Here is a 13,087-nt window from a genome sequence, read left to right on the forward strand (position 1 = left end):
TCATTTGATTTTCAATGTGGGGAAAAACAGAAAAGATGGTATAGAGCATCATTTTTCTAGATGACAATTAACTTAGTGTTGTAAAATTCTATTAAAATCCGCAGTAAGAATATTTATCAAAAACTCGTTTGTTCTTACTTATGCTTACTTATGCTGAACAGTGTACAGATGCAGTTTAACAATGTTTACCTGGGCTCGAAACGCTGTATATCCCAAGGGAAACATTCATTTCATTTTCAATGTGGGGAAAATCAGAAAAGATGTTATGTTACTTAAATTCTTCAAAACTACTGTTCATGGGCAATAAAGCATAGTTGTGTTTTGCATTCCGCATATCAATAAACATACTCTCGCAGTCAAATGAGGGCACCTCAACCGTTTACCTGGCTTCAACTAAGACGCCAAAACCTCATCGGTATACGGGAGCCCGGAAACTTCTCCCTTCGACGTAACGACGGCGCGTAGTAAAATGATCTATTTCGCATTAACCCTTTTCGAACGGCTCGAGAAAGGTGGTGGGACGTACGGTGCACGCTTTCCGCGAAGATAGTGGTGGGAACCGTCCGCTGCACCCCGCTTGCCCTTGCCCCTGCAACTCGGACCACTTCTAGCTTCTTGCAAGCGCGCCGAAGAAAGGCGACTACCGAGTGGACACCACGTTCGCTAAAGCTAAAGAACAGAAGTCGGTCTGGTGAAGGATGCAAGAAAGTGAAGCGAGGAGGCTGCCAGTACCCTAAACGGAAAGGGAAAACGAGGGGAGGGGCAACACATACCGACAGCGGGGAGGTGCTTCTGAACCTGCCTTATGTGGTGACTGTTTTTTTTTAAGTAGGTTTAGGAGCAGTCAAGTTTCCACCACACCGCTTCTGTCAATCGATGGCGTCGCAGCATCCGCCAGCATTCAGGTCCACAGCGAGGTGTATTTATATGAGCGCACGGATCGTCCTGAAGTCATACCAAAGAACGGCCTTGTTCGGAGCACACACATCATCGGTGATTTCGGTGGAGCAAAGTTTGTCCGCTTCTGTGCGTAGTTCGGCAACAGTGAAGAACAGTTTCCAGTGAACCGTCTGTCCGATCGGTGTTGTTTCGACTGAGTGTGTAGTGCTATCGGAAAAATCGTGCAAAACAAATCCATCATGATTTCAAAGGTGAATAGTTAGTTGGTGGTCTTAGAACATCGTTAAAAACAGTTTTCGACCACAGAAAAGCTATCTAGTAGCCAGGATTTCAGAAGTTATCAATAATGTCTGAAGTAGCATATACTCGTAAGCAATCAGTTAGTCACGATCTTTAATGAAGATCATGATTGGGACTTCGACAGTTTAGTACACTTTTTGGAAAAACAAGCAACCAGCGATAAACCTATTTTTATTTTGTATTCTTCAAAACCAGAATCCTCATCTTAAGTTTTGGCCTGTTTCCCTTTAAATCTTCATATAACCTCTGAAACATTGTCTAGCTTTGCGAGCAGGTCAATAGAGTGATTGAACGTATTTTGAGATTAGTTATTTTTAGCAAATATCATATCGTCTTGGAATCCTTAATATTGTATTATGGGCTATTGGATTGAATTTCACAGATTTATGGACCTATCCATTGATACCACGAAGTTCCGAAATTAAAATTTGAATTTAGAATCTCAGAACTGAAATCCAAGAACAAGAGTTATAGAATTGAGGTTTAAACACGTTATAGAATAGGATAAGATCAGAAATTAAGATAGAAAGAAGAATAACCAGGTTATTTGCAGAATAGGCTTCTGGAATGTTCCAATTAGCCGCTCGCAGATTCTTGTTCAATTTTATCATTCAGAGTGAAAATCAGAATTTTTTTGAACAGTTTGTTACTTATACAAATATTGTATTATCTTGGAATCCTGAATATTGTTTTATGGATTGGATTTTACACATTTATGGACCTATCTAATGAAAGTTCGAAGTTCTAATTTATAATTAAATTCTGAATTTGGAATCCAAGAGCTAGTGTATGGAACAGTACTTAAAGATTGAGGTTTAAAAACGTCGTAGAATAGGATGAGATCAGAACTCCAAGTAGAGGAATAACCAGGGTTCACCGGCACTTCCGAGCGACAATCAACACGCGGTTAATCCACCCCCGGTCCTTTTCCCCGCAGGTTCTGCTGGTTGTCTCGCTGGTGGCTACGTCCTCCCTGGCGTCCCCGGTCTACGGTCCAGTGTCCTACGGTCCCGCCCTGTCCTACGGTTACGCCGCCAAAGCCATCCAACCGCTGCACACGGTGGCCGCCGCGCCGGTCCTGCACGCGCCCGCCGTCGTCGCCGCCGCCCCCATCCTGAAGCACGTCGAGGCGTACGATCCGAACCCGCACTACAGCTTCAGCTACGGCGTGTCCGACCCGCACACCGGCGACTCGAAGCACGCGGAGGAAACGCTCGCCAACGGCGTCGTCCACGGTAGCTACTCGCTCACCGAGCCGGACGGCACCATCCGCAAGGTGACGTACACGGCCGACAAGGTGCACGGGTTCAATGCCGTCGTCGAGAAGAGTGGCCACGCCGTGCACGCCGCGCCGGTGCTGAAGAAGGTGGTCGCGGCGGCCCCGCTGGTGCACGCCGCCCTGCCGTACTACCATCACTGACCCCCCCGGACCGGTGCCGCCGCACGCGCGCGCATACTGTAGATACCACAAACACACTCATACCTAGCTGTAGGAACTGTTAGTAATTGCAATTACGATAGGAGACAAGCTGAGCAAGTTGAATGATACAATAAAACTACAAAAAAATCCCAATTACAAACAAACGTATAGCATTAACCCCGGTGTCCTAAGGAGGCTGCCTTCCGAGGCGTTGGCAGATCGAGCTCAAACCCGCCTCGGAAGGATCGTTTCGTATAAGAACACCGTTGAACTGTTGTTGCACACAGTTTGTCTGTCCTCAATAAAGAAACAAAACCTACTAGTTAGCACGGTGTCGAAGATGAAACTTCAACGCAAGTTGGAGAACTTGTGACACAAGTTCCCTTTAATGGATGCTCCCGTGCGTCGTTGAGTGACACTTGGCGTTGCCTTGGGGCGCCTTGCGGTTACCTTGCGCACGTCTGCACGCTTAAGGACTGTCATCGATTGCGTTTGTTTTTCGTGCAGGGTTTCGTGGGGCCCTTTCGGATGACGGTGCGTTGCCCAAGCGCTCGCTCTAATGGCTCAATTATTCTTCATGCTCGGCCCTTTGACGAATTTCTCATGACCCGCTTCTGGTGGGTTCTCGGCGCAGTTTGCGGAGCGGTATTTAGCACGCAGAGGGTGTATGTTGTCACACCGTGGTGTCCTGTCCGGTGTGAAGTGAGCAAACCCCACCGACAGACGGGATGCGCCAAATGACCGTTTCAAGACGCAATTAACCCTTGGCAAGAGCGTGGACTCGTTGCGCAAACGGTACAAGTGTCCAGCTGCCGTGGTCAAGCCCGACTCTGGTCGACGCACCGGTTCTTGTTCGCCTATATAGGCTCCATTGGGCCGCTGCTGTTGCTGTTTTCTCGTCGCGAACATCCTCTGGAAGCCTCTGGTGGGGTCTCGCTCCGTCCACCACGAGGCAACCCGGGCGCGTACACGAACGTGTGGAGGAGGACCATGCCACTTTACGCAATGGCCACGAGTTCACGTCCCCGTCGTTCACGCGCGTGGTAGCCATTGCCAGCGCGCGACATTGGTGGCGTACGGTGATGCCCCACCGATGCCACCATGCATACCCGAGGCCGCCCTCCGCGCTCACGGATCAGATTCAGTTTACATGACAAATCTAGGCCAGATGCCAGGGTAACTTATTTTATTTTCTTTGCCACCTCATTCCTTCCAAGCCGGCCGGCCCCACGGACGGGTTCCCTCCCTTCGGTAGCCGATGTTTTGCGGCGAAAAGCCAAATTCGTAGCCCGAGGAATTCGTATGCGCCGATCGAAATTCATTACCATTCCAGACGGACTTTATCGCGTACATCGCATCGGGTCGCGGTCGATCTATATGAATGACAATTCACTTTCAATAACGTCCTGGTTGTGCGGCGTTTGACTCACCCCGAGCCTACTTGCCCGAGATGGGTGGAAAAGCGACCGAATCTGGTCCGGCATGCGTCACGGTCTTGCGGCTTTCCGTGCTTTCGTTTGCGTCGATGACCCAAACACTGTGGACCCGGCAAAACAGAACGGATCGTCCGAGATGGACGATTGTGGAAAAGTTTCTTATTCTATGAATCTATCTTCGATTCTCACAAAATTACATGTTTTAGTTCTTTAATGACTTGCTTTGTATATTATTTCTACCATCTATAGAACCTCAAAAAACATGCTGTCTGGACAATAACTAATAGTATATAGCAGAACAATAAATCGGTGTCAACGTAAGAAGTTTCCTACTGTTTGTTACAGTTCTCTTTAGTACTCTTCAGTGATCCATTTCATTAGTTTATCATCATTATGAAATATATCTAACGGCAATTTAGGCCTCTCATTTTTGGCCGGTTATTTTATTTATATTTTTATGGTTTGTGAAGATCTCACCGGAGTCCATTCATTTGGGATCTTCATCGATCGTGAGCTATGTTCGAATCCCTAGTGAGACCTTATGACAGACATTTTATCTCACTTTGCGCCATTTCCGATTCACTTCTAAGATGCATAGTTATTTATCTCTTACCAAATTTGTTTTGATAAATCCAATAAAGTTTGTTTCCAGAATAGTTTTGAATAGGTCCGTCGCAACAATCATAGAAAAAACAAGCGGACTATAAGTCATTTCGCAATTTTTCATAATAAAATGTTAAGTTTTTCCCATTCATAGACCGTATAATAAAATCAACTGTTCTTATTATTGTGTACGATGTACTTAGCCTCTTCGTTAGTTAACATTAGACAGTAAGATTACAAATTTGCTATACCATTTACAATAACAAAATTGTCAATTTTCAAACCTCTAGTACGTGAGTTAGAGTGTAGTGAGAGTTAGAGACAGCACAATTATAGATCACGCCGATAAGTATGTTTCGCTTCACCTCTACATTAAATGTGAAACCATAATAACTATGTTGGTTAATAACTTCACTCTTCGTTCTGCACACAACTTATTTTATTTTCAACTCGCATTGCCACCGTACAAGATTTTCTTGTTTCGGGGGTGGGTTTCAGCCCTAGTTCAAGTTGAAGCCGATAAACATCTCGAAGGCGTGAAAACATGCGTCAAAGGCCCTCAATGGGCCCGCAGTAGAGCGTTGATGAGTTAATGAGTCATTAACCGCTCATTACCTAATATCGCGCGGCCTTTGCGGCCTTGAATTGTTCACTTATCGGCACATCGCCTAGACAGGTGCGTCCTGCGCGCGTCCCACACCGTCGTATCCATGTCGTCTGGTGCGGGCATTCCTGATAGCTGGTGGTTCCTTGAGTCGGTCCTTGTTTTTCCCAATGCACGCACGACGCCACACGGTCCGATGACGAAAGCCACTTTCCCGGGGGCGACGACTAACCGGACCGAACATAGCAACAAGGGGCCCCGGGAATGCTGCTGGCGAGCGAAATTCGAACCATCCATCGTTGTAAATCGTACACATGGCGATGAGGACGAGTGTCGAAGAAGCGTGTGGCGTAGCGTTTGATAAGCGTACGTGAGCGGCATGGATGATCGGGTCAGCTGGCAGCCGAAGTGGCCTTAATACGTCGTCGGACTCGGCGGCGGAGGTGGACAATGCGCGGAGGTATGTAAATTTCCCGTACCCACCATCGGGAGTTCGATCGGAATCGGCGTGGATCGGTAGTTGGGTATAAAAACGATTCGGAACTACCGATCAGCACGTCAGTCAATTGTGCTTCACTTTACCAAACAGTGTGAAATTTCACCACCTTAAGCCTACAATGAGTTTGCTCAAAGTAAGTACTAGAGTTCCCTTCGTGTTGCTCCGGTTCTGATCGTCTTCACAACCCCTCCTTAGGTTGCCGTTTTCGCCGCCCTAGCCCTTTGCGCTAGCGCTGAGCCTAAACCAGATCCGGCCCTGCTGGCCGCTCCGGTGGCAGCCGCCCCTCTGGCCGCCCCGCTCGCCTACTCTGCCCCGTTCCTGCAGGCCCCGGTCGTGGCCCGTGCCGCGTACGCCGCTTCGCCCTACGCCGCCTACACTGCCCCTGTTGTGGCCCGCGCCGCCTACGCCGCCGCCCCGGTCGCCGCCGCCTACACCGCCCCGGTGGTAGCCCGTGCCGCGTATGCCGCCGCCCCGGTGGCCGCTGCCTACACTGCCCCGGTTGTCGCCGCCGCACCCGCACCAGCCGTCGTCGCTGCCCGCGCCGCCCCGCTGGTGGCCGCCGCTCCGGTTGTGGCCGCCGCCGCCGCTCCGGCCGTCGTCGCTGCCCGTGCCGCCCCGGTCGTGGCCGCCGCGCCCGTCCAGGCCGAGTTCACCGATGCCTACCCGCAGTACCAGTACGCGTACAACGTGCAGGACACGCTGACCGGCGACAGCAAGACCCAGGAGGAGACCCGCGACGGTGACATCGTGAAGGGTTCGTACTCGCTCATCGAGCCGGACGGTTCGCGCCGCATCGTCAACTACTACGCCGACCCGGTCAACGGATTCAACGCCGTCGTGCAGAAGGACGTCCCGGTCGCCGTGGCCACCCCGGCCGTCGCCGTCGCCGCCAAGACCGTGGTCGCCCCGAGCGCCGCCGTCGTCGTCTAAAAAAAAAACCAGGGTATCCATCTTCGGAGTACCGCCATCGGATTGCCCTCGGACCGCCGCCGGTAGGAAGGATGCCTCTCGACCGTCGTGCGCCGCCGTGTACATAGGACCAAGCTCGCGTGTGTAAATAGTAGTGAACCCGAAACTTCCTCAACCCTTCTGCTTCTTCGCCGTGCCCTGCAAACGGGAACCAGTGCGCCCTGCGGACCACAAACGGGCGTGATCAGTGTGCAACTTGATGCATTCGTCCATTTGTACATACAATTTCCACTGTAACTACAACCCCTCAATCCCATACCCCCGCCGGTAAAGTGCTCCCTTACGCTGACTTCCAAACTCCCTACCCCAAAACCCACACCACACACACAAACTCCATACCGCACATCCTCCCATTTTCCTCTATTCCATCTCCTTCGATGAATCCTACACGGTGCTGCCCAACTCAGGCAACCGTCGTGTGGAGGTGAAGAAAAGGAAATAAAAGCAACCCCATATATTTTTTGTAATGAATTGAAATTGACATGCGTTGAATTTATTTGAAAATACAAATGGATATATATCGTTTTCTTCCTTAAGCCCCAGCTACGTGTCCATGAGGCATGCGATAACAGTAGCCGATATCGGTAGCCGCTACCTTCGTGGAAAGTATCAATGGTACGCGACCCGACTTAATCGGAGCGATTGTATTAAATTTGCACACGCCTTTAAAGACGTAAGCTGTTGCCTTGGCACAGTGAATGGCTATATTGTGAAAGATTTGTTGGAGACTAACCACAGAGTAGTTTTACGCACACAATTTGACTACCCTGTTAAACCGTTTTCAAGCTGTTCATCAATTTGGACATTAAGAATGTTTATCAAATGTTGTCAGCTGAGTTTTTTTTCTATTTGCCGAACTTAAGACCGAATTTGGCTAGCGATGAATGCGGGCACCATATTTATTGCATCAATTCTAACTTATATCGCGTTTCAATTGACGTACAAGTGCTTTCCTCATTAACTCGTTCTCTTGCCCATTGCTTAGGACAAAACTCAATCCGAAACCTCAGTTAAAGCCTTCAAAATCCCCTTCGATTTTAACGTTGTTTCTATTTTAATTTCACTAATAACTTCATTCGATTCATTTCAATTTCAGCACCAAAGACGACGAGTACTGGCGTCTTTCCCATCATGAGAATGTCGCCCGGATGCGCCTCAAGCTGGAACCGGAGCTGTACCATGATCCGCATACGGCGGCGGCCAACCTTCGAGACAATACGACCTCGACGTCGCAAAGTCGGCGGCTGTCATCGGAACTAGGTTCCACGTTCGCTCCAGCGGCCATCGGGGAAGAGAATGCCGACGAGGAGATGCTCCTCTTGGAGGAGGAAATGCGAAACAGTATGGAACCGCAGGTGTAAGTAATCGTGAGAGGAGGGAGGGAGGTATGATGGACAGTTTTCGGTAATGTTACGTTCTGTTTGGTATGTGTCTGGGTGCTGTACAGTCCCGAAACATCCGGCAAGGAGAAAATAGTCATCTCCCAGGAGTGCGAGCTGATTACGCTGATGACGCGCGTGAAGGGACGGTTCGATCTGACCACCACGCAGCTGCTGTTCACCGAGATTGCAAGCCTACGGGACGACGGGCAGCGGCACGATTTCAAGTTCCCCCTCGGGCAGCTGCGCGAGCTTCACCTGCGCAAGTTCAACCTTCGCCGAAGCGCCCTCGAGATGTTTCTGGTCGATCAGACGAGCTACTTCCTCAACTTTACCACGCGCACGCGCAACAAAATCTTTACCAAAATCCTCAGTCTGCAGCCGCCAAACATACTGTACGGGTCGGGGCGGTCCCCGGCGGAGTTGCTGAAGTCGTCCGGTCTGACGCAGAAGTGGGCCAACCGGGAAATTTCCAACTTCGAGTACCTCATGCATCTGAACACGATCGCGGGCCGCTCGTACAACGACCTGAGCCAATACCCAGTATTTCCGTGGATCCTGGCCGATTACACCAGCGAAGTGCTGGACCTGAACGACCCGAAGTCGTTCCGGGACCTTAGCAAACCGATCGGTGTGGTGAACCCCAAGAACGAAGCGGAGGTGCGCAGCAAGTACGACGGCTTCGAGGATCCGTCCGGCATGATACCGAAGTTCCACTACGGCACGCACTACTCCAACTCGGCCGGCGTGCTGCACTATCTGATTCGCGTCGAGCCGTTCACATCGCTCCACATCGAGCTGCAGAGTGGCCGTTTCGACGTGGCCGACCGGCAGTTCCACTCGATCCCGCAAACCTGGAAGCTACTGATGGACAACCCGAACGACGTGAAAGAACTGATACCGGAGTTTTTCTACTTCCCGGAGTTTCTCAAAAACATGAACCGCTTCGATTTGGGTGTACTGCAGATGACCAAGGAAAAGGTGGACGACGTGGTGCTGCCGGCCTGGGCGAAGACAGCGGAGGACTTTATCGCCATCCACCGGCGGGCCCTCGAGTCGGAGCACGTTTCGCAGCATCTCCATCACTGGATCGATCTGGTGTTCGGGCACAAGCAGAAAGGTCCAAAGGCGGTCGAGGCACTGAACGTGTTCTACTACTGCTCGTACGAGGGTGCCGTCGATCTGGATAAAATCGCGAACCCGATCGAGCGCGAGGCAGTCGAGGGCATGATCAACAACTTTGGACAGACACCGTCGCAACTGCTGCGTGAACCGCACCCCCGCCGTTTGTCGCTCGACGAACTAACCATTCGACTGCTGAAGCTCGAACTCAAGCGCCCCGACCTGACGCTCATCCTCGATCGTGTGCAGTACTGCGGGTGTGATCTTTCCACCGACAAGGACCCGGTGGTTTACCTGAGCACCCCCAAGAGTCCACCCCGTTCATTTTTACAGACCAGCCCGGACATGCTGATCACGGTGACGAAGTCCGGTATTCTTGGGTGCCACAGTTGGATGTCGTTCGACAAGGAACGTGGATTTCTACTCGAAATCGATGCCACCACGCTGAACCTGAAGTGAGTCGATGGGGATGCCTATGAGTTCACTCCAATCAAATTGGTCGTGTTCAATCGAATAACTCTCGGGAAACTCTTTCAGAAACCGGAAGAAACTGGTCGGACCCTTCCACCCATCGATCACGCTCAACTCGAAGTTGTTTGCTGTTAGCGTGGACGCAAAGTACATCTACGCCGGTGGCATCTGGGACAACTCGGTGCGCGTGTTCAACATGGCCCGCGGGAAGGTCGTCGCTTCGGCTATCAACCATTTTGGTAAGAACAAAGCATAGGAACCACCCAGCATGAACCCGTCAGTTTAATTTCCTCCCTCCGATAGATGTAGTAACCTGCGTCGCAATGGACAACTGTGGATCGTACCTGGTGACCGGTTCGAAAGATTGCACCTGCGTCATCTGGTCACTGAACACCGGAAATGCGGCCACTCAGACAGCTGGGTCAAATTTACAGCCCAACACGGCCGCTCTCAATCAAAATCTGGCCGGAAACGTGGTGGGCAGTGCAAACGTGGTTCATCTCACGAACAATCTGACCCCGAAACCGGTGCATACGCTTTACGGGCATGACGAAGCGGTCTCGTGTGTTGCCATCATGACGGAGCTGGATATGGTCGTCTCTGGTTCGTTGGTAGGTGGAACGGCTGATTCGCTTGATCGAGGAGGGGGCTTTGTTTATAAATGTTTCTGTTTTGTTCTCCCTAACAGGACGGGACGGTTAATGTCCACACAATCAAAGAGGGACAATTTCTGAGGACAATAAATCCCATCGGATGTACGGGTTCGAGGATCGAGGTATCCTACATTACACTCTCATATCAGGGTATGTATTGTCCGGTTAACGGAATGTAATATACACAAACACACACATAAATAGTCATTACAAAATGACTTCTCTGTCTCTGAAAGTACACTATATTTATGAAACTGATGTTTATGCTAATTGGCCGTAAAAATGGTTGTGAAACATTTCTAGCCTCCACGCGCGAATAATAAAAAACGATCAATTTAGTCACCTTTGTTTTTCGGCGCGCATTTCATCATTTCTTTTTTATCGATCGTCCCCTTTTGATATCTCTCCACGCCTCCTTAGGTCACATAGCTTTCTCTGCGCTGGACGATACCTCCCATTCGGTGCACGTGTTCAGCATTAACGGTGTCAGCCTTGGTTCGAAGTACGTCTCCGGTCGCGTGACCGGCCTGACGACGGCCTCCGACTACCTGGTGGTCTCGGACGATGCCGGCGACGTTACCATGAGCCGCTTGTACGGGTAAGTGTGGTCATTTATGTTTCTTGCCGTTCTCCCGCGTTTCGCAAGCCAACTCGTAATGTACATTTCCTCCTGCTCGTGTTTTTGTTTCTCCCGTTTCCCGGTGGACCGACCGACAGCCTCAAACCAATCTTCGACATTCCCCTGCACGTCCCGACGCAGACGGTCGTGGGAACGGGCGGCAATACGCATCTGCTGGCACCGTTGCGCGACGGCAGCCTGGGCGTGATCGGCATCCAGCAGCCGATTGCCTACAAAAAGCACACCGTGCTAAACGTTTAATTGTACCACGCGCGCGCTCGTTGCCGCGATTTTCTATCTCTTCCTTTGACCTTTGATTCGATTGTGTTTATCAGTATTTTCTTGCAGTCAGTCAGTATTTGCGCGTGTGCTCTAGTGCGTGTTTGCGTTTGCTGTCGTGTGGTTGGTGTTGCTTAACTCTCAGCGGAAAACGGGCAACCGTGGACGAAATTTGGTCAATTTAGCAAATGGATGGTTACTTAGTGACTCGAGGGTGGATTATCTAGATGTCAAGCGGCGTAGATAGTTTTGTTAAGATGTTTTATCTGCTAATGATAGTAATTTTAAGTAAATGTTCTCTGACGAAAACAAAAACTCTCATTTCTCGTATCGGCTTGGCGACATAGCGAATCGCCCTTCTATTATGATAACATGTGTGCAATATCTTTTAACAATTTAAAAAAATGCTCCCTGCAACTTCCTACGGACGCTAATCTGTTTACCTGCATACGAGAACTTCCCGTCCTGCATCGTAATGGTACTAATGAGAAAAGTAACAAATCAAAAACCAGGATTGGTAGAAAACATTTTTAAACGAATAGTGCCCACTTTGGGAACGTTGTTATAATGTGAAAGCGTAGCATTGTTGTTACTTTATTAGAGACAAAACAAGAGTGAACCCTCGTATTGCAATGATATAACTATTTCTTCCCAATCAAAAACAAAATCCGATAGTCGTTGAACTAGGAAAATAAAGCTCCCCAAAAAAGCAAAAACGTGTAGCATTGTAGCTAAAACAACCCAGAATAATAGCGAAGGCTTCCATGGCCTAGCATATAAACTCACACACACACACATGCGCTGAAGTCTTGGCAAATTCTAGATCCTAAGTGCATCATAGTACCGACATTCCATAAAGCGTGGAGAATAATTTTTAAACACAGCAAAGTTTGTTTTTTTTCCCTAATATGTAATTTAACACTTTCCTTCAAACGAATAAATTGTACTACTTCTAAACTCCATTGTAAAGCGTGCCAAAATGTTATATTTTGTATGATCGAAAAAAAAAACAAATCAAATGGTATAAAAGTTTAAATGGTTGCAGTAGAAGTTCTGTTTAGTGTTGCAAATATTGTGGTACAATTATTATTTTGTAAGCTTCTAAACATAATTTACCTTAAAGGGCTCTGATGATGTCTTTCAAATAATAACAGTCAATTTATTCAAGGTGATAGATAATATCTTATCATAAATAAAATAACTTTATAGGTATATGCTGATGGCAGCGATCAAATGGAAAATGTTTAAGTTTTCAAGTTAATCAACGACATTTCAAACGAACTAGGTTGTGTACCAAAGCGTTGGCAATCAAAATTGATGAAAACTAAACGTTTATCGTTGTGCCTACATCCAGGGGCAACCATCCGTAGGCCAGTGACCATTTTCGTTCGAATGCTAACGTTTGACGGACAAAATACTTAAACATTTTCAATTCTTTATCATGTGCTAATCACGTTTATTACAGGTAGACGAACAATTGTATATAACGATGAGTGAAACCAGTTGTACAGCTCGATGACGAGCCCGTATCTCTGTTAATTTTTCTTTAATTTGGAAATTGCCTCGATCTTTTGTCTTTACTTCTCATAACTCACTGTAATACACAAGTAGAAAGATGAGGCTATAGTTTTAAGTATGTGGATAATTTACGAGTAGTTTATTATTTAAAAGCTAGAGGAAAAACAAAAGAGCTTTATGCTGTGTTTAGGCAACATTTTATTGGTAATCGTTCGATTTGTTTTGTTTTCACCACTGCGGTTATTTCTTTTTGCAGCACCTACATTTGGGACCGGCGTTCCTCCTTGGGCCGAAAACCAAACCGTAGCGTACGAA

At 48.6% G+C, this 13,087-nt stretch overlaps 3 protein-coding genes across 3 annotated transcripts in view; all 3 read left to right on the forward strand.

Moving 5' to 3' along the window:
- Positions 1 to 11,236, forward strand: part of LOC131284484 (neurobeachin-like protein 1) — a 49,444-nt gene extending 38,208 nt beyond the window's left edge. Inside the window, exons 13-19 of the mRNA XM_058313343.1 lie at positions 7,828 to 8,088; positions 8,179 to 9,687; positions 9,770 to 9,942; positions 10,007 to 10,314; positions 10,392 to 10,506; positions 10,777 to 10,954; positions 11,074 to 11,236. Of these exons, the coding sequence (XP_058169326.1) occupies positions 7,828 to 8,088; positions 8,179 to 9,687; positions 9,770 to 9,942; positions 10,007 to 10,314; positions 10,392 to 10,506; positions 10,777 to 10,954; positions 11,074 to 11,236 (2,707 nt within the window). The remainder of the gene's footprint in view (positions 1 to 7,827; positions 8,089 to 8,178; positions 9,688 to 9,769; positions 9,943 to 10,006; positions 10,315 to 10,391; positions 10,507 to 10,776; positions 10,955 to 11,073) is intronic.
- LOC131289701 (larval cuticle protein A2B) lies at positions 1,140 to 2,620 on the forward strand. The gene is made up of 2 exons (XM_058319000.1): positions 1,140 to 1,151; positions 2,138 to 2,620. The coding sequence occupies exons 1-2, from the start codon at positions 1,140 to 1,142 to the stop codon at positions 2,618 to 2,620; spliced, it is 495 nt and encodes a 164-aa protein (XP_058174983.1).
- Positions 5,881 to 6,692, forward strand: LOC131289698 (cuticle protein 21-like). The gene is made up of 2 exons (XM_058318997.1): positions 5,881 to 5,895; positions 5,958 to 6,692. Exons 1-2 carry the CDS (start codon positions 5,881 to 5,883, stop codon positions 6,690 to 6,692), a joined length of 750 nt encoding a protein of 249 aa, XP_058174980.1.
- Positions 11,237 to 13,087: the final 1,851 nt, after the last annotated feature.

This window comes from Anopheles ziemanni, chromosome 3, assembly GCF_943734765.1.
Source record: "Anopheles ziemanni chromosome 3, idAnoZiCoDA_A2_x.2, whole genome shotgun sequence".
Lineage (NCBI taxonomy): Eukaryota > Metazoa > Arthropoda > Insecta > Diptera > Culicidae > Anopheles > Anopheles ziemanni.